Raw genomic sequence first — 19720 nt, forward strand, 5'->3', positions numbered from 1 at the left:
GGATTGCAGGCGTAGAGTGCCGCAGTCAAGCCTTGCTGAATCATCATCTAACGTTTCTTATTGGACGAAAGTGTGACTTTTGTCGAAGACCAAAATGAAGGGGGGGGGGGTATATAAAGGCGACGATTTTGCAAATTCATGAAACGGCATGTTGTACGGCGGCGGGGCTGATTCGCAACTGGGGCTAGCATACTCGTAGACCTTTTGGTCTTCCCGCACCGGTATGTTTATCCGTTCATCAGCTGGTCGGGTGTTGACCCTTGCGGGAGTAATGTACGGCAAGGTGGGCTCACCCCGGGGGAGTTCTTTTTCTTTTCCCATGTGGGCGTTCCTGGCACGCATGGTTTTTCTTTTTGGCCTGCTTCGGCAGGAATCAAAAAGTAATCTTCTCAAGTAAATGAAAAAAAAGAGACAAGAGAGGGTAAAAACCTCGTCTCTTCACACCTTATCCGCACCAGGTTTTGGCTGCGGCTCCTGGGTGGTCTGCTTAGTCGCTTTAGAACTGTCCACCTGTATTTAGTTCTCATGATAAATCAGAGGGAAATAGAGTAGAATAAATAAGTAGTAAAGTAGTATGACAAATGAAAAGACTTGTTTAGCAGGCCTCTCCTTATTGTGTTTATGGTCTGCTGTGTCAATGGTGCATTTCACTGTGTGGGCAGTGCTTGCTTTCAAAGTGGCGCAGCGGCAAAAAGTGCGCAGCAGTTGGCCAGTAAAAAGAGTGGCGAGCCCAGTTTAGGGCGTCGATGGAGCTCATGTGCTGTTGCTTTTCAAGACGGCATTCATAGCCCATCTGATTGTCAATTCGAAGTTGATTACGCACCTGTGAACTGCGTAGTCATCCCACGTAACATCATCGCCTGCGTCAAATCGAGACGTTCCGTGTTCATTGAATGAAGAAAAAAAAACATTCTTGGAAAAACAAGGCTCAATGATACCACTTATGGCTACGTATGCTGTAAGACAGTACAAAGGAGATACTGTGCCAGGACGATCAGCATTCACGTGATATTGTAAAAAAAGGGCTCAATGTCAGAGAGCAGTATGCTGTTTTATTACTCAAGAGAAAAAAAAAAAAAAAATAAAGCGTGTAGCCCAATAATATTCACAATTTTTGTAGACAAAATAAAGCAATCAATGAATTCGATATAAAAGCGAGTGTAAACCTATTGACAATTATAGTCGTGATCCTAGCTTTGCCAAGTGTTGTGCACTCTTGCCAGCCGGGCAATTACAACACTACTGTAGTGTAAAGACGGATTCAGCAAGCACAAACTCTACATTCTTCATATATCAAACCAGACATTTACCACCAAAAATTTGTACTATACATTTATATCAAGTTTTTTGAGATAGCCTCAAGAAATTGTGAAGCCCGAGATTGATATTCGACCGGCACTGATCTTGAATGCTGTATGAGACCACGGGAAAAATGCGTCCGTCTGTCCCAAAAACCAGCGGTGGCGGAATTACAATTCCCAACGGGCTGGCTGGCACCCAACGTTTTGATCCAGGTGGATCTTACGGTACCAATGCCACAGAAGCAAAATGATGTAAATCTTTTGTACACTAACCACGGCCAAGAAAATGGCCAAAAGGCTACCACTTGATTACTGATAATCATGCTTCAGAGGTAAAAGAGCCTCTACTGCGTGATATGATCGTTTCTCGGTCTAGACACAGCAAACAATGTGTCAACAAATAACAAGCAAGATTGTGCAACGCTATTGGAACACGGCTAGTGTCGCCTATCTTCAGAGACAGATTGTCTATCATCTGTATCCGTTAGGCCCTTGAGCGCTATCCATTTCATGTGATTTGCTAGAGCGAGGCTGGTTGGATTTAATTTTACGCTTTCACAGGAACTATCTCAAGTTAGAGATCGCCGCATGGCAAGTTTGGGTTATCCCGAAATAGATCGTGACATGAAGCTAAAGTCCTTCCTTCCCGTAGACGAAACATGGACGGGTGATGGCCAAGGATCTTATTTCGGCAGGATCACAAGTGTAACGGATAAATATTCTTGTGAACAGAGATCTTGATGGCATAAAGAATGAAAAAAATAACGCTGGTCAGTGTTTGTATGCCTGTGGTTCTAGGCACTCACTTTTCCCGGTAAGGAATAACCGGTTGCCAAGTATAGCCGCGCATCATGAAAAAAAAACCAACCCTAAATTCCTGTTTGAACAACAAGATGACAAAAATACACAAGTGCCCAAGCGGATGGAAATGATTGGCTATGGGCTAATAGGTGCTGTCACTTCGGAGCTGTCGAGCCGAAATCAGTGTGGAGGGGAAAAACTGAAACCTTGTTTATTTGTATTGATTGACAGGTTTTTTTGGGATGCCCCACTGACGGTGGAAGATCATCATTCCGCGGAAGATTTCCAAGGTGCATCTTTTCCTTTCTTTTTGAGTCATTCTTGCAGCATTTCAATTACCCCCATCGACCTTGACAGGCGGAGCTGGGGGGTGGGCGTTAGTCGCATCATGGTAAAAACCCGAGATGCCTAGAAGCTTCGATAACCCGGCCCTAAATTAAGCATCAAAAAACTTGTCCACCGAGAATAATAAAAATAACCTAGGTGATGGATATGCTGTTACACTCTATCCAAGGGATACTGTAGCTATAGCGTTGTCATGGCATTCACAGAAAGTAAATACAAAAGATAGTCGTTGTTTTTTTTTGTTTTTCCTCGGAATTTCCAACAAAAGAGGAGTGTTTTCTACGATATTCTATCAATGTCCATATTGGGATATTGTATTTCAGACTACATCGACGACATCAATGATGAAGGAGGAATAGGGTCACAAGTTTATTCAAAAAGATGGAATAACAAAAAAAAAAGTCGTAAAGTAAATCTATTAGATAAAGTGACTAGAGAACATTCTACTCGAAACGACTATCCGATACAACGTGGATGAAACCAAATAGAGCCGAGACAGTGGAAGATCTGTTCCTTCGGTACAACCAGCAATCGTCGGCATGATTCGATGAGGTTTTGCATTTTTCTCGTTTTTTACATGATGGAGCAGTTGACAAACATTTTTCCAGAGTGAGGGACTTCAGGGGGGAAGACCACAAAAACAGCTTCTTGTTCTTCGGTATCCAGATGGTTGACGGGTAATGCAAGTTTAACAGCGGCCATTGAGATAACTGAAAGCAGTGATGAGGTTTAGATGATATTCTACCGTTGATGATGGTTAACTTTCCATCATTTATATATTGCAAGGCCAGTACAGTGTCTTTGGATACGATTGGCTTAAAGTCTCAATAGGATGTCAATGTATTTGCTTTTAATTGTTCTCTTTCAACGAGAAGAGAGTTGATCCATCAGGGGCACCTAAATTCGTGGTTATTCCAAGCATGATTCGGAACAATTAAATTGATGGTGCGATATCTTCTTGCATGTTTCCTGAGCACGACGGTTGAACTTTTTTGTTACTGACAGCCTCTCCAGTTGTCATTTTCCGGGTTTTGTATCGGAGCGTAGGTAGTAGCCTCTAAAAAAAAAGGAATCATGACGGCGGAATTCATGTCGTCATTTCGATTCTTTGTGTGGAGAAAACGTTGCGACCCGAACTCAATGACGCAGGGATAACCACTAATGAAACGACTCCGCTTCCTGATTGGCCAATCATTCAAAGTGGCCTCGGTCAAGAATGACATACAGCTTTGCCCGAAACGGCATACACCGAGATCTATTTTTTTTTTTTCCCTCGCCGACGTTCAGCTGGATTAGCAACATATAAATATCAACCGACGATGGTTGTTTCTTCTTGTGATTTTTTTTTCTTTTTTGGCCTTTTGATCGGTGATTGTTTTTGTTGACCATGATGTGTGATACCAACTGGTGTACATTTTGTGATAGTGCTATCAGTCCATATTCGGTAAGTATTACTGCGTTATGTCTTGTTATTAGTCTACTGCCGAATAGGAGTGGAGACTGACGAAAAAAAAATTGCATTTAGGATTCATTGTATTGCTCACATGAATGTCTCAAGCAAGACGCTCTATTGCATCACCCAATGTTGGGCTACGATTTCTCAGACTTGGGTGGATTTCCTCATGTGAATATAAAGTCCGCCCAGCCCACGGAAGAGCCTTCATACGTTGTGTCCAATCCCAATCACCCTCACCACCTCGCCATGACCTCATCCGCATCCTCGTCACCTATTTTCTCGGCCTGTTCCTCGTTTTCGTCTTCATCGTCGTCCTGTTCGCAGATGATGTTTTCCTATCCCTTTGACCAGATCACTCCTTCGTATTACTTGTGCGATAAAACCCAGAAATCCATGCATCACGCCAACGTCGCCGTCTCTTCATAACGATACGCAAGGAAAAATTCATTCAACCGATCATTTATTTATTATTCAAACCGTCCCCCCCAAAAAACTCCTCAAGTCACATCTTTGATTTTGTAAATATTTCGTTAATCCTCTTTTGTAATTTCAACAATACAACACCTTGAGACATGACACAAGACATTGTGTATCTGTTTTGATGTTTTATACCAAAAATACCCAACATGTTTGTTCAAACCCTAACACAACCATCTAATAAAAAAACTTGAAAACAATATCTGTATGTTATTGCGAATAACCAAGTGGCAGTAATCTGTGGGATTACTGTGTATTGCATATTTTGTTTAATGTAACATAATGACATCACCCGAAAAGATGTGCAGCTGTCATTACCAAAGGATCAAAGGGTGAAGTACGAGAACCCAGATAGTTGTTTATTTTTTGTGACGAGCAATTATCTTTAGCAACCATATCGCTCATGATCGTCAACAGTCTATGCTTTTTAGCGTGGAAGCTAATCCTTGTAAATGGACCGAAAAAAAAAGGCACCGAGATTGAGATTGAAAAGCGCAATGCACCGAATTTTTACCAAATAAAAACGGATCTCCTTGGGTTGCCTTGGCAAGCTCCGATTGGAAAGAAGACCATGGAATGTCCGAAATTTCGATAGGTTGTCAAACGCGCGGATGCTTCCTTTTAGGGGCAAAGGGTGTAACCTATCTATTTATGGTGGCCAGCGTTCAGCATGATGTCAGGATGAGCGTTTTCATTGCATGACGCGTCTTTTTCTGAAGCACTTTAAGCCAAGGGAAAATTTGCTTATAAAAAGAGCGTGAATTGGCTGGCGTCTTTCTTTCAATTCAACACTATAACAAAGAAATTTTAAATCTATCCAACATGTTCTCTTCTCACTCTGCTCCCCGTGGTGTCCTCACTGTCAAGGTTATTGAAGCCCGCAACTTGAAGGACGAAGACTTGGCTGGCAAGAACGATCCCTATGTCGAGTTGTGGCTCGATGAAAAGTACAAGCAGCGCACCGAAGAACAAAAGAACACTGATAACCCCGTCTGGAACCAGACCTTCACCTTCAACGTTGAAGAAGGCTCTTCCCTCCACAAGTTGTGCATGAAGGTCGTCGACAAGGATACCGTTGGTACTGATAAGATCGGTGATGGCAAGCTCGATGTCACCGATGCTTTCAAGGGTCAAGATATTGATACCTGGGTCAAGTTGCCCGCCAAGTTGGGTCTCACCAGCCATGGTGAAATTCACGTTTACGTTAGCTTCCAAGCCAACTAAACATCTTGATTCCTCTTTTTATCCCCCTTCCCCCTCTCGTAAATACTTGATATTGACAAAAAGCAACAACTATTCTTGGCTTTTGAAATGTAAATGCACTAGGAAGAACCTCTGTACTTTAGCACCTTCCGTTCGCTATTGTAGTGTTACTAAATAAATTTGAACGAAAAACCATTTGTTTGGTTGTATGAAACAAAAAAAAAAAAGATTAATATTAAAATTTTGGATTGATGATGGGTGCGTATGTAACATATTAAAAGCTATGTTCTCGGTTAGAGGGAAAAGCAAAGAGCAGATTAGAGTAGGGGAAAGGATATTAAAGCGTTTTTTTTTGTTGTCATCAGGATATTAAAACGTCTTGTCATCATCATTTATGCTGTTTGTTAAAAGAGCAGTGGTATGAAACGTATCATCGGATGATATGGCAACGGCAGTACCATCGGACAAACATCGGTATTGTTGGTCGCGCCAGGCAATTTGGGTGCCAAACATGGCATACATGTAAAGAGGGAGAGCGAGGACTTCTCTCGAGAGCCAAGCACGAAGGAATTTTCCATACGCAAAAGGGGCCGGAATAGGTTGACGAAGGCGGTGATCCGGGGCGGCGCCGTTTAATGTACGGAAAAGCCAAAGATCATTGACAAACCACAGCGACCAGTGAACGAGGAAAAACTGCACGGCCGAAATGCCGAAAAGCAAGCGGTAACCAAGTGCCCCGAGAAGACCACAAACAATGGATTCCGTGAAAGGTTCCGTGAGAGTGGCGGCGGTCACGATGTATTTTCTAAGTCGCACCCAACGAGCGCGTCGCGCACAGTATCCTTTTGGAGAAATCGGGCCGAGCACTTGACATGCGGTGTCGCTGCTCATCCGATGTCTCAGACCTTGGTGCCACAAGGCTTCGCCGACCAGATTGTCCTCGGCCATGTATTTACCAAAAGCTTCAAGACCGCCGACTTTATCCAAATCAGATCGACGGTACAAGTTGGATTTTCCCATGACGCACGAAGCCACGCCAACCCAATTAATAGCAAGGTACATTTTAGCATGATTGGTATCGAGAAACACCTGTTCGACCTCGGCCGCATAACTGGCCGGATCCACCGCGATAGGTAAATGGTGCACAAGACCGATACCCGGTTCCAACAACAAGTCCACAGAGCGACCCATGGTATCGCGATCGACGCGCACATTGGAATCCAGGATCCAGATGATATCATGCTTGGCGGAGTGATACGACTCGATCATGTTGTTGATTTTAGGATTGATACCCACACATTTGTCACCTAACGAAAAATAATTATTGATGGTTGAGAAATAAAAGTGCAACAAGACCAGTTCGTAGTTTCCAAGGTTACCAATAATCAAACGGCTGTCAACTTCTTTGTATTCTTTCATGAGTCGTTCCACGATGGGAATGGCAGGATCGTTGGGAGAAGCGATGGAAAAGATGATTTCAAATTTGGGATATCGTTGTTCAAACGAAGAACGCAGGTTTTCCTCCAGTTCAAGATCGATGCCTTTGAGGGGACGTAGGATGGAAACGCCTGGGACATGTTCCAACGCCATTTGCGGGGTTTGAGGTGTGAGTTTTTGCTTATATCGTGTTTGTCTACCGCAGACTTGTTAGCATTGAAGATCAAGACCGTTACGTGTGTGACTACAATTTTACCCAACGTATTGGCCTAGCAGGCTGAGAAGCACCATGAAGGTGTGCCATGCTACAAGGATGCATGCAAGCACGAGTACCCATGTGTTAAGATGGTTATTGTCGGTATCGTCACTAGCAACATGTGTATGTATAAGTGGGCAAGCCAGCAACAGTGGGATTGCGGGATGTGAGGTTGAGTGTGTGAATATAGATGGCTCACATGGGCATTTCAGTGGATTCCGGGTTCGAAAAAATAAAAATTCAGGATAGTTGGACCTTCTTTTTGGCTCGCGTCAGCAAAACCCCCTGATGGCCTGCTCACACTCATTTTTTTTTTCTTTGTTTTGTCCCAATTTTTCATCAACCGCAATAATCTGATCCTGCATCCGCCCTCTTTCGGCTCTTTTTTTTACCCCTCTTCCGGCCATCCAAAACCAGCTGACCAGCTTCCATTTTGTTCATGGCGTCTATACGCAGCTTTGCCACTCATGTCCAGTGTCCTTTGCCGGTCAATCAGCCCGTCATTTTGGGCCGTGAACGACCGCCATTCAATATTCACCATCGTCAAGTCAGTCGAAAGCACGGTAAGCCAATAAAACCAATCGAAACTCTTCACCCCACTCACGGTGGACTGTGCAACTATGCCAGCCCAAATCACCTATTTGGACGATGGACGATGCTTCATAGTGCGTGTAAGTGCTGCCCACTCCTCCGAAAAAACAAAAACCAAAAAAAGCGGATGATCAGGACTGACATATGAAAGTAGCTGTCACCGAATCCGGTGGTACTCAGAGGGAAATTATTGCCACATCAAGTGGAAGTCGAAGCTTTTAATAAGGATGTTCTCTATCTTTTGCCGGTAATCATCCATGAGTTGAACCATGAGATCGCGTCACTTACAAGCTTTTTTTTTTGTTGAAATAGGACGAGCTCGACTTTGAGATTCTTTTGCCACAAATAGCTAAACCCTCTAAACCGACCACTTCACAAACGCAGACCTCCAAACCACCTGCAACCGAACGCGAAAAGGAATTGGCAGATTATGCCCATGAGCTGCAAACAAGAGACTACGAGTTGGATCAACATACTACAACGGACGAAGAAAATATAAGCGACACTGACATCGACACAGACAATGAAATAGTGTCGGCATCAGACAGCGACATCTCTCAAGAATCCAGTTTGATAGGTGATGCAAGGGATTGACACACGGTCTCAATTGCACAAATGACGAAAAAAAAAGAAGAGCACCCAGAAGGTATTGCAAACTATATCCTTTGTTAACCAAAAATACATGCACACATACACAAACTTGCATGCACGCAAGAAAAAAAAAGGGAACCATCAGAGAGATCTAGGGTCTCTTGGGTGTGAATGGTCGGTGGTGATGACCAAAGGCGGGAGAAAATCCGGCGGATTCTTCGCCGCCTGAATAATTGAGTTCAGCCAAATCATCTGGATCTTGAAGATGGTGCATTGTCGTGGCAGCGGTCGGTTCTTCCGAATGCAAGAGATGTTTCGATACGACCGGTGATCGAAGCGAATGCCCCGGTTTCGCGATCGATAATCCGAGTAACGCGCGTGGAATAGGCAGAAGATAAGACATACGCCGCAAGAACCAAAGTGTGAGATTGAGTGGCAAAAATACCAACGTGATCAATGTGTGTTGGGTCGATCGACGTTGATCTTGCTCAATTCGGTAACAAATGTACTGGTCGTATTCGTGCACTTTTTGTTCCATCGCAGCAAATTGCGTTTCGGACCATGATCGAAGGTTGGCTTCCTTTTTTTCCATCCGTCGCATCGCTTTTGACAATTGCTGGATCGTGGGATTCAAACTCTGCGTGGCCTTTTTTTTTTTTTTTTGGTTCATAGAAAATAAATTAGTCCCCGTCATAATAAAATGGTGCTAAACTATAAAAAATGCATTCGCCCTTTTTTTTTTTTTTTCTTTGTGTGTTTCCTACCTGTCCCAAATCTTTTTTCGTGGCAAACGCTTGACGCAAATTGTCCAACTCGTCTTCCAACACGTCTATCCGTTTCTGAAGGGTTTCAACGACGGTGTCCTGGACTTCCACTTCACTTTGAAGAAACAGGGTACGTTCTCGGAGCAAAGTCATGATGTGGGACACGGGTTTGAGCGACGCGGCCACAACGAATACAGTAATATTGAACACGCTCATGTACTTGTCATAGTTGTTGAGAAAATAACGACTGTACTGCAATGTGTAGCCTGCAATCACGGGGGACAAGATGACCCATATAAGGCCAATCAGTTCATGCCGTTTTAGTTCGTACGATAATAACTGTCGTCGGTGATCATTCTTTGACGCCATCGTATTCTGATGTAATCTTCGTCGTGTACGCGCGCTTTCGTAATAGGACCATGGTACTAAAATGATGATCAACCGATGAGCAGGTCAAGTCGGGATTTTTTTTCCGTTCAGGCGGAACCGTATGCAGAGCGAGTTTTTACCTGTTATCCATTTGTAGACATAGTATAAGATAAGTAAGATCATGATGAAATCGCTCCATATTTCTGCGCTGCCGGCAAAAAAGGTGCCCAAGGTGGGTATAATGGCGAGAAGGATAGGCCATGATATCGCGCTGGAGACTTGATTGGACGCGACCGGCTCGGGCGACTTGGTACTGTAACTGCTGCTTTCTCGTCTCGGTTTTTCTCGTTTCGGACTGGAATTTAATGACCGGTTCATGTGTGAAAGTCGACTACGCAAAAACGCTTTTTCGTCGCATATTTCATTATCGGAAAGAGGCATCATCTAATAATAAAGAAGCTTTTGCGTTTTTTTTTTAGAGAGATGAAAAAGAAGTTTAATAAGATGGTTAGAAAAAGTTGGACGAAACCCAAATAAAAAGACGAAGCGAGAAGGAAAAAAAAGGTTCGAGTGTGAAAAAAAAAAAGACCCGCATTTCTTACAATGCGGACGGGCGACACGATCAGATGAGCTTTCACATATTTTGACACTCCGCCAACCATCATGGGGATCTAAGCCACACATTCAACACATACGCAGTCCTATCCGCCTTTGGCTTTGGAAAGGGTAATAGTTGCTGCTGCTTGAATATCCCTCCATTGTTCTAACAGGGGATTTTTTTACTTAATCATGCCTGCACCGCTTATTTCCCCCGCCGAAAAGAGTTACATTGAACAAGGCATTGAACAAGATTGTCGTGCCGACGGTCGAGGCCGATTAGAAATGCGTCACATGATTCTCGAAACCGGCATCTTATCACAAACCAGCGGCAGTGCTCGTTGCCGTTTAGGTGATAGCGACGTCCTGGTCGGCGTCAAGGCCGAAATCGGCGATATCGAACAGGGCCAACCCAATCAAGGCAGAATCATTTGCAATGTGGAATGGTAAAAAAAAAAAAAAAAAAAGAATCAACAAAAGCCAATTTCTTTATTCACACAATGCGGCCTTGTACAGTTCACCAAGCGCGTCACAACAATTTGAAGGTCGTGGTGCTGACGATCTCAATAATACCTTGACGGTAGCATTAGACCGTCTTTTGAATGGACCGCAGAGCGGTATCAATTTGGAAAAACTGTGCCTTATTCCCGGCCAATCCTGTTGGGTGCTTTACGTGGATGCCATGGTACGTACCTTTCTTGGATTTACCTCAACCATGCTTTCAGTAGCTGAATGACCGACTGAATCGCGAAATTGGTTAATAGGTGATGGATTGTGCTGGCAATTTACTGGACTGCATTGTGATGACGACGCGTGCAGCCTTGTTCAATACCCGAATTCCCAAAACCGAGATTCAGGATCTGGGCGAGGGAGAATATGAATTTGAAGTGGTGGATGATGTGGAAGACGCGGAAGCTATTCAAGACTGGGATCGATTACCTATTGCCGTGACTCTATACAAGGTAATTTTACATCATATCTTGGATTGACGCATAGAGAGCATGTGAGGTTGTTTGTCTTGGCGCTTTCTTCTTTTTGGAGGGGTGAGTGCGGAAAGGATGACACATAGAGACTGACAAGGAAAACCCAAATGATAGATTAGTGACCGATACATCATTGACCCCACAGTGCTGGAAGAATTATGTTCCCAAGTAACTTTGACGGTCGGTGTCAACAAGGACGGACACATCTGCGGGGTGCAAAAAGGTGCTCGCGGAAGTATCGATCCCAGTCTCCTGACTGAAATGATTCAGGTATGCATCGCAGGAAACGTTTTCCATGTTGCCCGGTTTCCTCGCCAAGACGATTTCCTTTTTCTTCTGACCATCTGTTCCTATTATTAGACCGCCACGATGTTGGGCAAGTCGTTGATACAACAGTTGGATGCCAAACTCATAGAGGAAGATCAGGCTGTCCAAGACAAGCGACGACGAGGCGAGCCGGTGGAAAAGCTTGGCTTCTTTGCTGCTGTCATCTAATGATCATGAGGCCATTTTTTCTTTTAATTGTATGCATTTTCACATTTATTTTTCCTATTGGTTCATTCCATTCTCCATTCATCCTCTAGCCATAAGCACAAAAAGAAGTTATTGACGTCATGCACATGTAAAAACCACTCACCCGGTCAAACGCTTATTCATACGAAAAAAGGGCCTTGTTTTTCATTTCCCGAACTTTGAATCCACGCCGGGAGACATGATGACAGAGAAACAGAGAAATATTTAGGCGTGGAGGGATTTTTTACCCGATTCTGACGGAGTTTTCTTCCCCAATTTGTGTGATTTCCCTTTTTTCCTTTCATTATTATAAAACTTTTTTCACTTTGACGTTTCTTTTTTGATTTTCTCCACAGTTTTTTTTTCCCTTCTTCCCGTCATTACAAATGCCTTCATTATCAGCAAGGATACGCAAAATCAAATCGCTTCGACTGCCGAAACGATTAGATCATCAACCTGTACCGACCGAGGAGCCCATCAGTCCTTGTAGTACAGAATTTTCCATGCAGGAACACGAACAAGACGAGGATGACGACGAACAGAACTATGACGAAATCAATGATGATTTGCACGAGAATCAAGGCCACAGTTTTGTCGATACCTTGCGTATCATCTCCAAAGAAGCTCAACATGGACAATACGCCGATGTATTTGACTGTTTCTTCTTCAACGACAAACGGTGTCAAAACCGAGCCTTATTCATGGCTGCGCGCTTAAAGCAATCCTTGGGCGGTCACCATTGGCAATCCAAACGCCAATGGGCAACGCCTCATTCAACATCACTAAATACACCTCCGGCCTCCCCTATCACCCCATCCAGTGCTCACTCGTCGTCCTCTTTCAGCCACGATCATTCTAAAGAGAACCTGTGGCAAATCATCATTGACCGACTCTATACTCTCAACTATATCCGCTTTGTATTGTCCAGCAACGATCCTGTGCGTCAAGCGGTGATACAACAAGATTCAATACCGGGGGATTTGGAAACCGGGTTTGCTGTGCGTTGGGCACTGGCAAGTTGTGGCCTTGCGGATGAGACGGAAGTGGTTTTGAAAGCGCGGGGAATCTTGGCTCAATGCATAGATAATGAGTCCAGGCTAAGTCACACGGAACGTGACGCCATGTACCTCTTTCATGCAGTGCGACTCGGTCTGTATGGTACTTTTATTCCTTCCATTCGCGCCACTGAGCCTCACAGCCAACGTGTGCTTGAAGACGCCGTTCAAGCCAATCGAACCACCACTGGCGATCTCGTAAACCCCTTTGACGATCAAAACAGTTTGCCACAAGAAAACTTCCCAACCAGCCCCATTACGATCAACCCGTAACACGCCAGTGAAGAAACGCTGCAACTTTACGATGGATTGCATACCAATACGGCTTGCATGATAATATCACACTAAACCTTATTTGTATCATATCAACGCTACTTGGTTTTTTTTTTTCTTCTTCTCTGCCTTGTTTACTATACTGTACAAATCGTGTAGATACAATTGAGTTTTTTTCACATAAAAAGTGTCATGTATAAATGTAACTCTACCATCTAGATGCGGTTTCTATATGTCGTGACTCTAGTTAGGTTTGGAACAAAAGATCCATGTTAATCCAGGTCCCACGGTTTGCCATCCCAGTCGTGTAAACATAGCAGCACTTGGACCATTGTCACACTCAACCACGGCTTGTGCATAATGCTCCAAATTTGGATTCAGACCATGTTTCTCGAAAAACTTGGCATGTTGATGGCATAAATCGGCCACAATAAGAGCCGCTAAGCCTTGTCGTCTGTATTCAGGGCGCACAAACAACGCCCCTATACACACTATGTATCCACATCAAAAATCATTGTCAGGTATATATCATCACCATGTATTCATCATACGCTTTTCACTTACAATCACGATGTGTCATGGCCCAGGCAACAGGCGCCTCGTCGGAAGTCCACAGAGTACTGGAAAACTGAAGACAATCGGCCACATATTCTCGCTCATAAGCTATTTTGTTGTGCTTAATCACCTATTCAAGACAGAGAGAAAAAAAGAGGTCAGTGCGACGTTTTACCTCATAAAGGAAGGATCCAAAGAAAAAAAGGCGGGGAATCACTTACTTGGTCCACATTATCCACAGTGAGTTTGCGCATTTGATAGGAACCATCATATTGTGCAATCTCATTAAAGGCTGAAATCGGGTGAACAAACCGTCGACAGGGACCGTCAAACTGGACATTGGCAACCCGATGCACTGTAGGACCCCACAAGACGGATAGACCATGGAATAAGACTGTTCCACGCACACACGCCTTTGTTAATACCCATATATAGAAAAACATGGCCCACCTTTTTTTTTATTTGTGTTTTTTTTCTTCCCACAGTCAACTTACTTTCAGGATGAGTTTCCATGAAGGAGCGCAAGATTGGCTCCAACAATGCTTCGCTGCGGCGATACAAAGCTTCATGTTCAGCATCTTCAAACCAGGCATGGTCGCCGCCTTTCCATTCTTTGGTGACGGCATGCTCCTTTGCCGTGGCAGTCATCGGGGCATCATTGAGGATGATTTCGCTGGTCACAAATACTCTTAGACGATGACGGCTGTCGACAATCCACACTACGGAATCAGGGGTATTGAATGGTTGCGCATGCGAAGTGTAGATTTTGGCTCGTCCGATACGGTCCACTTGTGCATAGCCGCTACATAAGAACCAGCCTAGTAACGCCGATGTGTGAGGTTGATATTGCTCGAGGTAATGACCAAATTGGGCATATTCTTCCTCGGGGAATCGGTGCAGAAGTTTCATTACGGTTGCTTAGTCAACGGCAAAGCGTTGTCATCGGAATCTATTGTTTTCAATGAACGATAGGCTGCCATGGAAAAAACCGAAAAAAAAATGGACTGCTGTTGAAAAGAAAAACCGAATGTATTCGATCAGCGTAATATACAGAACTAAGCAATATAAACTTTTTTTTGACATATCTACATGAAGAAAAAGGGGAAAGGGGATCATGACCACGAAATGGTTCAAACAACGAGATGCTGATTTCAGTCTTTTCCGAGCACAAACATCAGAAGATGCGTATCGGTAGGTGACCGCGGAGCTTGTTGCTTGTCGTCCAAAGATCCATTGTCACTGCGTTGTCTCCATGGTGATGTTTGATGAGGCCTATTTTCGATCTGATCATACAAAGCAAGAGAACCAGTCAAGAGCAAGAGCAAAAGGAGAAGTAATAAAAAATTGATAAAAATCTTGCATGCATTTAAACGAACAATTTCTTTTGTGCTTTACCTCTGTGAGATAGGGTTCATCGGTGTGTGAGAGTCGTCGTAACGGTTGGTTTCCGTTGTGTGAAAATTTCTTATTGGTGACATAGGCAGCGGCACCAGCGGCACCCACCGCACCGAGTGTCATGAAATGTTGAGCGGGGCCTGGCATTATACAGTTGAGGAGCAATGAATCAATGAATTATGATTTTGATGTAAAGAGAAAGAGAAACTACAAAAGAAAAGAGATAAACGCACAGTAAAGTTTAAACAGTGTGAATGCACCGCACCATTTGTCTCTTATAAGGGTCACATGGCGTGTGCGATGGATGGATTGATAGGAGTTGCCCGATAACGGATGCATTCCATATTGGTTGTTTGTTTTCCAAATAGCCTTTGACCAATCACACCGTCGATCTCTTTTTATTGCGCCGTTGAAAATGAATGATCCGTTGGTCTACCTTCTCTATACAGCTAGGCTGGAATACTCCGTTGAAACTCACAATGACTTGTTCATCCTCGTCGATATCGAGCCATTCTAGTGCTAAATCCATAGGCACGGACATATACGAAGTACGGAGGACTCTAATGACATAATTCCGCATGACGTCTGTGTAGTGGGCCATGATAATGCGATAAGATTCATAAGGTGTTTCTCGATAAAGCCGAAAGAATTGGGGTCCATTCTTGTGAATCATACTATTGGTGACATTTTTCGCAAACCGCCCTTCAGCGTCCTGTTTTAGCGTGGTCATGCGATCAATGGCTGGTCGTAGTTGCCGCATATAGCAAGCGGTAAAGAGAATATGGAGAGTGGTATAATAAGAATTGACGTATTCCTGTCATGTTTTGGATGGGTTAATTTCCCCAAATCAGTTGATAAAAATACCGAACTTTTTGGCTTACCTTGTGCGCTGCGTACAGATCATTGACCAAACCGTTCAAGCTTTTCATCAATTCGTTGTAGTCACGCGCTCGCAAACTACAGATAATCGATCTTTCAAAGACTGTGCAATTGTTTTTTTCCCATCAATAAAAATAAAAGAATCTTTGTGTGTCTTCTGATCCCTGGGAATTTTTTTTTTTTTACCTGATACTGCAAAATCAAGATCGCCTTCGCTCCATCCAGACGCAAACACTCCTTCACGTAATTTACGATTCAGTCCCACCACTGTCTCCCACTCTTTGGGATTGTTGATATCCGTAATCTCACGGACCTAATGGAATTATTTAGCCATTGTCGTTCGTTCGGTGGAGCTCTTATACTGCTTATTCATCTATCGTCACCTTTTTTGATATCTGATCCCACACCATACGTTGAAAAGCAGGGTCTTTGAAGCTGGAGAAAGAAGGATAGAATGTCAACTCTGCGCTCGGTTGCTTTGCTACTTTTTGCAAACGACATGCCCGACTCGGCCGCAGCTATTACCTGTAACCCTTGTGCTCATCGCTGGCGGATGTTCGACTTAGCAACGGCATGCTCTCCGCATTGGCCAATCGCATGGCCAGATCCATGTCCCAATTTCGGGTCGACTTTTTCAGTCCTAGAGTATCATATCATGTCATGTCATGCCGTGTGATTTTAAACCGGGAACCCGAGCTTGAATGCACTCAATATGCGTACCCTCACTGGTATAACTCGACTCATCGAACTGTTTCTGATAAATTCCACGTCAAACTTCAGACTCATTTGAGACCATTCATTGGCAACAAGTTACCTGATCAGGAGAAAATGTCGCAGATTCTTTACTTTTCTGATGATTGTGCATGGCAAGACCCGTATGTCGTATTGTATCACAGAGTAGTGACATTCAAGAAAGGTGTGGCTAATTTCTAATCTCAGCACGGTGCTCCAATGAACCCTTGCCATTCGAGCAGATCATTATGCAACAAGCCCCACCATGTTCACCAAACGCGCTCTAGTTTGTTGTTGACCGATACAGTGTTATTCCAGTCCTAGTGTATGCTGGGATTACACAGGATGGATTCTCTATGCAGTTGCATCCTTGGGATTATTATCACTCGAGATTTTTGCTTTCAATGCCCACCATGTCTTTGTATCCGTTCGTCAGTCTTATCAATAACAATCCCAAATTTTTGTAATATATCTCTTTCTTCCGCTCTTTTACATGTTGGATACACACACACCAAAATCTTTCAAAAAGTTAGTCTTTATGTAAAAAAATGGTTCAGCGTCAGGATATAGATCGGTCAGACTGCCCAAAATCTTCTACGTGAGGTCGTGGTGTGTCGTGAATGGTTTGGCCATGCTTGGATTTGAATTTACAGCTGGACGTGGTCACCGTATCCAAGATGGCCGGCGCAGCCATCGGTTGGGTCATACTGAGAAAAGCATTGGCATTGAAAGAACCCGACAGTTTGGGAGATTGCGAAATGGTAGGAGTCATGGATACGGAAGGAGAAGGTTGAGGTACGGGTTGGTGAACGGTCGGTTGCAATGTGAGATGGTTTACTTGATCGCACGGTAATGCGTAATCGTCGAAATGACGTGACGTTGGCCTTTTCATCGATAACGGTGAGTGAGGATCATTACTGTCGCCGTTGGCGTAGGTGGAAATGGAAAGGACGGAAATGGAGCTGGGACCCGAGTGAATCGACGTCGTCAGCACAGCTTGGATAAAATAATGTATATTAGGCAATGTATGGCGGAGATCCATGACAATAAGGCCATAAGCATTCATTAACTGTTTAAAAAAAAAGGTATCAGTAGCACTCCTTGATACCGGCACGATATGCATATACCAAGCTGACCTGTTCAATATCCTTGTTCAACAAAAATACTCCAAATTCAAACCGATATCGGTCGACACCTTTGGAATAAAGAGGAAACCTACAGCGATCAAACACATGAATAAAACCAAAACAATTCTTCTTTTACTTGGTCGATGAGCTTACGTTTTTGAGCTGCCAATGAGGGACACCGGATCATCAATGGTAGCACGGGAACCCATGGGGGTGATGGGATACCGAAGCGGAATGGCCAGATAGTATGCAAGCATGGAAACCAGATGAGCCGTGAATCCCAAAGCAATGGCAATGGATTCCTCATCACATCCAGTATACACCGAGTTGGGGAGATGGACACCACGGATGCAAAACTGGTGGATGTCATCATAGGACTTGGATTTGTACATAATCAACCAAAAATATATACGAATACTGACAACACACGCAAAAATCGGTGCAGTCCGCTTACCTGTTCAATAGGATAGATCGAAAACAAGTCGGCAATAAGTTCCTTCTTTCGACGATCCAGCATGTGAAATAGCTTCTGATGCATCTTGACATTGCCTTCCAATACCACTTCATTTTCCTGCAGATACTCTGCGCCAGCATCGTGCCGTTGTATACCCTCTTTCAAAAGCTGATGATGAACTCTGATCCGCTTCCGTAATTCCGCCACATGCTGTTTTTCTGTGATATGCATTTTGTACCTGTCTCAGCAGCAGTCGATTTGGAAAATTCGAATAAAACGTACCTTGGGCCAACTCTTTGTGTTCCGATTCCACCAGTGCTTGCAACTCTTTCAGTTTGGTTTGTCGCTGCCTTCGTTCTCGCCCCTTTCAATTTACGTTTAGTTCATGTGCATCCACGTCAATCAGCCCAGTTTTCTTCCCCATACCAAGCGAAATCGTTCACGGTCTGTTTCAAGAATATCATTAATAGTATGCTGTATTTCGTCTGTCGACTTTTGGGTATCAAAGATGCAATCTTTAAGTGTATTTAATCTTGTCGAGAATGATCAGTTGAAGTTTCATCCTTCACACGAGTCACAGCCACTTACTTCATGATGTGATGATAAGTATAAGACTTTTTCGCCTAGATTCATAAGGTATCAGTTTCACAATTTGTGTTTTTTTTTTTTTCTCCAGGATGAGCAACGGTCTTTCATTTTGTGGTGTGTTGCCACGGTATTGCTTACCCGAGAAATGGAGTGTTCTGTATCCACGCTGGCTGTTTCTGATTCCAGAGCAAGGTCCAGTGCGGTACTGCTGCGCTTGCACTTCATCTTTGTGGAGTTCATACTTGATTCAGACAACTCTGTGTTGGGTTTGCCCAGGTATACTCTTACCACAATATCTGGAGCAGTGTAAAAGCCATCATCTAGTTCCAAGATGAGGGTATTTGATGGATACAGGTAATGCGTATCGGCTAGCTGTAAGATCAACCCTCGTCCATTAGCCAAAGAAAAATACCATTTTTGACGTTTGTGCCAAGAGATGCCACGTACATTTTTCCCAAGGTAAGCTAATGCATTCAGTTCGATTTGCCATTCGATTAGTATGTGGTACTCTTCTTGCGATTGCAGAGGTGAATGCTGATGTAAACGGCCGGTTTGGCCTGCCATGGCCGCGGATTCGGGTACCGATAATCGAGCCCATAATCGGGCCACCACGTCGGTTTGAACTGCATCGTACCAGTCAATGCATTGTGAAATATCGACAGCACGAAACGTAGGATTGACGGTATTAGGAATAATTTCGGAGGTGTAAAAAGGGGGACTGTCCGCGTATAAATGCAGTGTCACATAAGCATCCAAAAGACCGGGTTCATCATGGCAGTTGGATTTGGTCGATGTGCGTCGACGCGGTGGCTGCGATGACGATTTCTTTTTTGCTTTGTAAGCACTTTTCGTGATGGAGGAGTCTTCGACGGTGGTACTTCCAAAGGATTGCATCGATGTCGTACTCTCGGAACGTTTCATCAACGTTTCGTAGTTGCGTGTATGCCAGTCGCTGAAAAGAGCCGGTTCCGATGACGC

The 19720-nt window shown here is 43.9% G+C and overlaps 10 protein-coding genes across 10 annotated transcripts; 5 read left to right on the forward strand and 5 right to left on the reverse strand.

Moving 5' to 3' along the window:
* The first annotated feature begins 3813 nt into the window (after positions 1–3813).
* Positions 3814–4763, forward strand: BYT42DRAFT_557106 (uncharacterized protein). Its single transcript, XM_051566854.1, has 2 exons — positions 3814–3891; positions 3973–4763. Exons 1-2 carry the CDS (start codon positions 3835–3837, stop codon positions 4327–4329), a joined length of 414 nt encoding a protein of 137 aa, XP_051427443.1. The 5' UTR covers positions 3814–3834; the 3' UTR covers positions 4330–4763.
* Positions 4764–4960: 197 nt separating this feature from the next.
* BYT42DRAFT_557107 (C2 domain-containing protein) lies at positions 4961–5828 on the forward strand. Its single transcript, XM_051566855.1, has one exon. It carries the CDS (start codon positions 5203–5205, stop codon positions 5602–5604), a length of 402 nt encoding a protein of 133 aa, XP_051427444.1. The 5' UTR covers positions 4961–5202; the 3' UTR covers positions 5605–5828.
* Positions 5829–7592, reverse strand: BYT42DRAFT_557108 (glycosyl transferase family 21-domain-containing protein). Its single transcript, XM_051566856.1, has 4 exons — positions 7476–7592; positions 7277–7387; positions 6963–7216; positions 5829–6890 (listed from the first exon to the last, which is right to left on the reverse strand). The coding sequence occupies exons 1-4, from the start codon at positions 7481–7483 to the stop codon at positions 5953–5955; spliced, it is 1311 nt and encodes a 436-aa protein (XP_051427445.1). The 5' UTR covers positions 7484–7592; the 3' UTR covers positions 5829–5952.
* A 28-nt stretch (positions 7593–7620) lies between these two features.
* On the forward strand, positions 7621–8688 carry BYT42DRAFT_197773 (uncharacterized protein). Its single transcript, XM_051562497.1, has 4 exons — positions 7621–7839; positions 7904–7947; positions 8022–8114; positions 8180–8688. The coding sequence occupies exons 1-4, from the start codon at positions 7716–7718 to the stop codon at positions 8459–8461; spliced, it is 543 nt and encodes a 180-aa protein (XP_051427446.1). The 5' UTR covers positions 7621–7715; the 3' UTR covers positions 8462–8688.
* BYT42DRAFT_489254 (uncharacterized protein) lies at positions 8610–9774 on the reverse strand (the record flags this gene model as incomplete). The annotated part of the gene is made up of 3 exons (XM_051563924.1): positions 8610–9104; positions 9223–9647; positions 9732–9774. 3 exons carry the CDS (start codon positions 9772–9774, stop codon positions 8610–8612), a joined length of 963 nt encoding a protein of 320 aa, XP_051427447.1.
* Positions 9775–10208: 434 nt separating this feature from the next.
* Positions 10209–11868, forward strand: BYT42DRAFT_198023 (ribosomal protein S5 domain 2-type protein). The gene is made up of 5 exons (XM_051562501.1): positions 10209–10634; positions 10705–10873; positions 10953–11150; positions 11286–11441; positions 11532–11868. The coding sequence occupies exons 1-5, from the start codon at positions 10381–10383 to the stop codon at positions 11664–11666; spliced, it is 912 nt and encodes a 303-aa protein (XP_051427448.1). The 5' UTR covers positions 10209–10380; the 3' UTR covers positions 11667–11868.
* On the forward strand, positions 11714–13203 carry BYT42DRAFT_197968 (uncharacterized protein). Its single transcript, XM_051562500.1, has one exon. It carries the CDS (start codon positions 12071–12073, stop codon positions 13010–13012), a length of 942 nt encoding a protein of 313 aa, XP_051427449.1. The 5' UTR covers positions 11714–12070; the 3' UTR covers positions 13013–13203.
* BYT42DRAFT_602330 (uncharacterized protein) lies at positions 13170–14578 on the reverse strand. Its single transcript, XM_051571048.1, has 4 exons — positions 14062–14578; positions 13789–13961; positions 13577–13697; positions 13170–13503 (listed from the first exon to the last, which is right to left on the reverse strand). Exons 1-4 carry the CDS (start codon positions 14474–14476, stop codon positions 13256–13258), a joined length of 957 nt encoding a protein of 318 aa, XP_051427450.1. The 5' UTR covers positions 14477–14578; the 3' UTR covers positions 13170–13255.
* A 622-nt stretch (positions 14579–15200) lies between these two features.
* On the reverse strand, positions 15201–16194 carry BYT42DRAFT_197884 (uncharacterized protein). Its single transcript, XM_051562499.1, has 3 exons — positions 16028–16194; positions 15844–15944; positions 15201–15776 (listed from the first exon to the last, which is right to left on the reverse strand). The coding sequence occupies exons 2-3, from the start codon at positions 15889–15891 to the stop codon at positions 15342–15344; spliced, it is 483 nt and encodes a 160-aa protein (XP_051427451.1). The 5' UTR covers positions 15892–15944; positions 16028–16194; the 3' UTR covers positions 15201–15341.
* An 890-nt stretch (positions 16195–17084) lies between these two features.
* Positions 17085–19526, reverse strand: BYT42DRAFT_197788 (uncharacterized protein). The gene is made up of 10 exons (XM_051562498.1): positions 19190–19526; positions 19031–19110; positions 18881–18967; positions 18743–18777; positions 18581–18686; positions 18437–18518; positions 18155–18372; positions 17854–18056; positions 17710–17788; positions 17085–17642 (listed from the first exon to the last, which is right to left on the reverse strand). The coding sequence occupies exons 1-10, from the start codon at positions 19338–19340 to the stop codon at positions 17133–17135; spliced, it is 1551 nt and encodes a 516-aa protein (XP_051427452.1). The 5' UTR covers positions 19341–19526; the 3' UTR covers positions 17085–17132.
* Positions 19527–19720: the final 194 nt, after the last annotated feature.

Source organism: Radiomyces spectabilis (genome assembly GCF_025331425.1).
Source record: "Radiomyces spectabilis strain NRRL 2753 chromosome Unknown BYT42scaffold_2, whole genome shotgun sequence".
Classification (NCBI taxonomy): domain Eukaryota; kingdom Fungi; phylum Mucoromycota; class Mucoromycetes; order Mucorales; family Radiomycetaceae; genus Radiomyces; species Radiomyces spectabilis.

What these genes read in the sequence shown, in the direction of transcription:
- BYT42DRAFT_557106 (XM_051566854.1), top strand. Translation starts at nt 3,835, where the DNA reads ATGATGTGTGATACCAACTGGTGTACATTTTGTGATAGTGCTATCAGT. An exon ending in GTGCTATCAGTCCATATTCG is followed by an intron (nt 3,892 to 3,972) that starts GTAAGTATTACT and finishes AATTGCATTTAG; the next exon opens with GATTCATTGTATTGCTCACA.
- BYT42DRAFT_557107 (XM_051566855.1), top strand. Translation starts at nt 5,203, where the DNA reads ATGTTCTCTTCTCACTCTGCTCCCCGTGGTGTCCTCACTGTCAAGGTT.
- BYT42DRAFT_557108 (XM_051566856.1), bottom strand. An exon ending in CTGCTAGGCCAATACGTTGG is followed by an intron (nt 7,217 to 7,276) that starts GTAAAATTGTAG and finishes AGTCTGCGGTAG; the next exon opens with ACAAACACGATATAAGCAAA. An exon ending in TGACAGCCGTTTGATTATTG is followed by an intron (nt 6,891 to 6,962) that starts GTAACCTTGGAA and finishes ATTTTTCGTTAG; the next exon opens with GTGACAAATGTGTGGGTATC.
- BYT42DRAFT_197773 (XM_051562497.1), top strand. Translation starts at nt 7,716, where the DNA reads ATGGCGTCTATACGCAGCTTTGCCACTCATGTCCAGTGTCCTTTGCCG. An exon ending in TCAAGTCAGTCGAAAGCACG is followed by an intron (nt 7,840 to 7,903) that starts GTAAGCCAATAA and finishes CAACTATGCCAG; the next exon opens with CCCAAATCACCTATTTGGAC. An exon ending in GACGATGCTTCATAGTGCGT is followed by an intron (nt 7,948 to 8,021) that starts GTAAGTGCTGCC and finishes ATATGAAAGTAG; the next exon opens with CTGTCACCGAATCCGGTGGT.
- BYT42DRAFT_198023 (XM_051562501.1), top strand. Translation starts at nt 10,381, where the DNA reads ATGCCTGCACCGCTTATTTCCCCCGCCGAAAAGAGTTACATTGAACAA. An exon ending in ATCATTTGCAATGTGGAATG is followed by an intron (nt 10,635 to 10,704) that starts GTAAAAAAAAAA and finishes GGCCTTGTACAG; the next exon opens with TTCACCAAGCGCGTCACAAC. An exon ending in TGCTTTACGTGGATGCCATG is followed by an intron (nt 10,874 to 10,952) that starts GTACGTACCTTT and finishes ATTGGTTAATAG; the next exon opens with GTGATGGATTGTGCTGGCAA.
- BYT42DRAFT_197968 (XM_051562500.1), top strand. Translation starts at nt 12,071, where the DNA reads ATGCCTTCATTATCAGCAAGGATACGCAAAATCAAATCGCTTCGACTG.
- BYT42DRAFT_602330 (XM_051571048.1), bottom strand. Translation starts at nt 14,476, where the DNA reads ATGAAACTTCTGCACCGATTCCCCGAGGAAGAATATGCCCAATTTGGT. An exon ending in CATGGAAACTCATCCTGAAA is followed by an intron (nt 13,962 to 14,061) that starts GTAAGTTGACTG and finishes TGCGTGGAACAG; the next exon opens with TCTTATTCCATGGTCTATCC. An exon ending in CTGTGGATAATGTGGACCAA is followed by an intron (nt 13,698 to 13,788) that starts GTAAGTGATTCC and finishes TGTCTTGAATAG; the next exon opens with GTGATTAAGCACAACAAAAT.
- BYT42DRAFT_197884 (XM_051562499.1), bottom strand. Translation starts at nt 15,891, where the DNA reads ATGAAAAGCTTGAACGGTTTGGTCAATGATCTGTACGCAGCGCACAAG. An exon ending in ATCTGTACGCAGCGCACAAG is followed by an intron (nt 15,777 to 15,843) that starts GTAAGCCAAAAA and finishes AAAACATGACAG; the next exon opens with GAATACGTCAATTCTTATTA.
- BYT42DRAFT_197788 (XM_051562498.1), bottom strand. Translation starts at nt 19,340, where the DNA reads ATGGGCTCGATTATCGGTACCCGAATCCGCGGCCATGGCAGGCCAAAC. An exon ending in ACTTATCATCACATCATGAA is followed by an intron (nt 18,687 to 18,742) that starts GTAAGTGGCTGT and finishes ATTCTCGACAAG; the next exon opens with ATTAAATACACTTAAAGATT. An exon ending in ACCGTGAACGATTTCGCTTG is followed by an intron (nt 18,519 to 18,580) that starts GTATGGGGAAGA and finishes GTAAATTGAAAG; the next exon opens with GGGCGAGAACGAAGGCAGCG.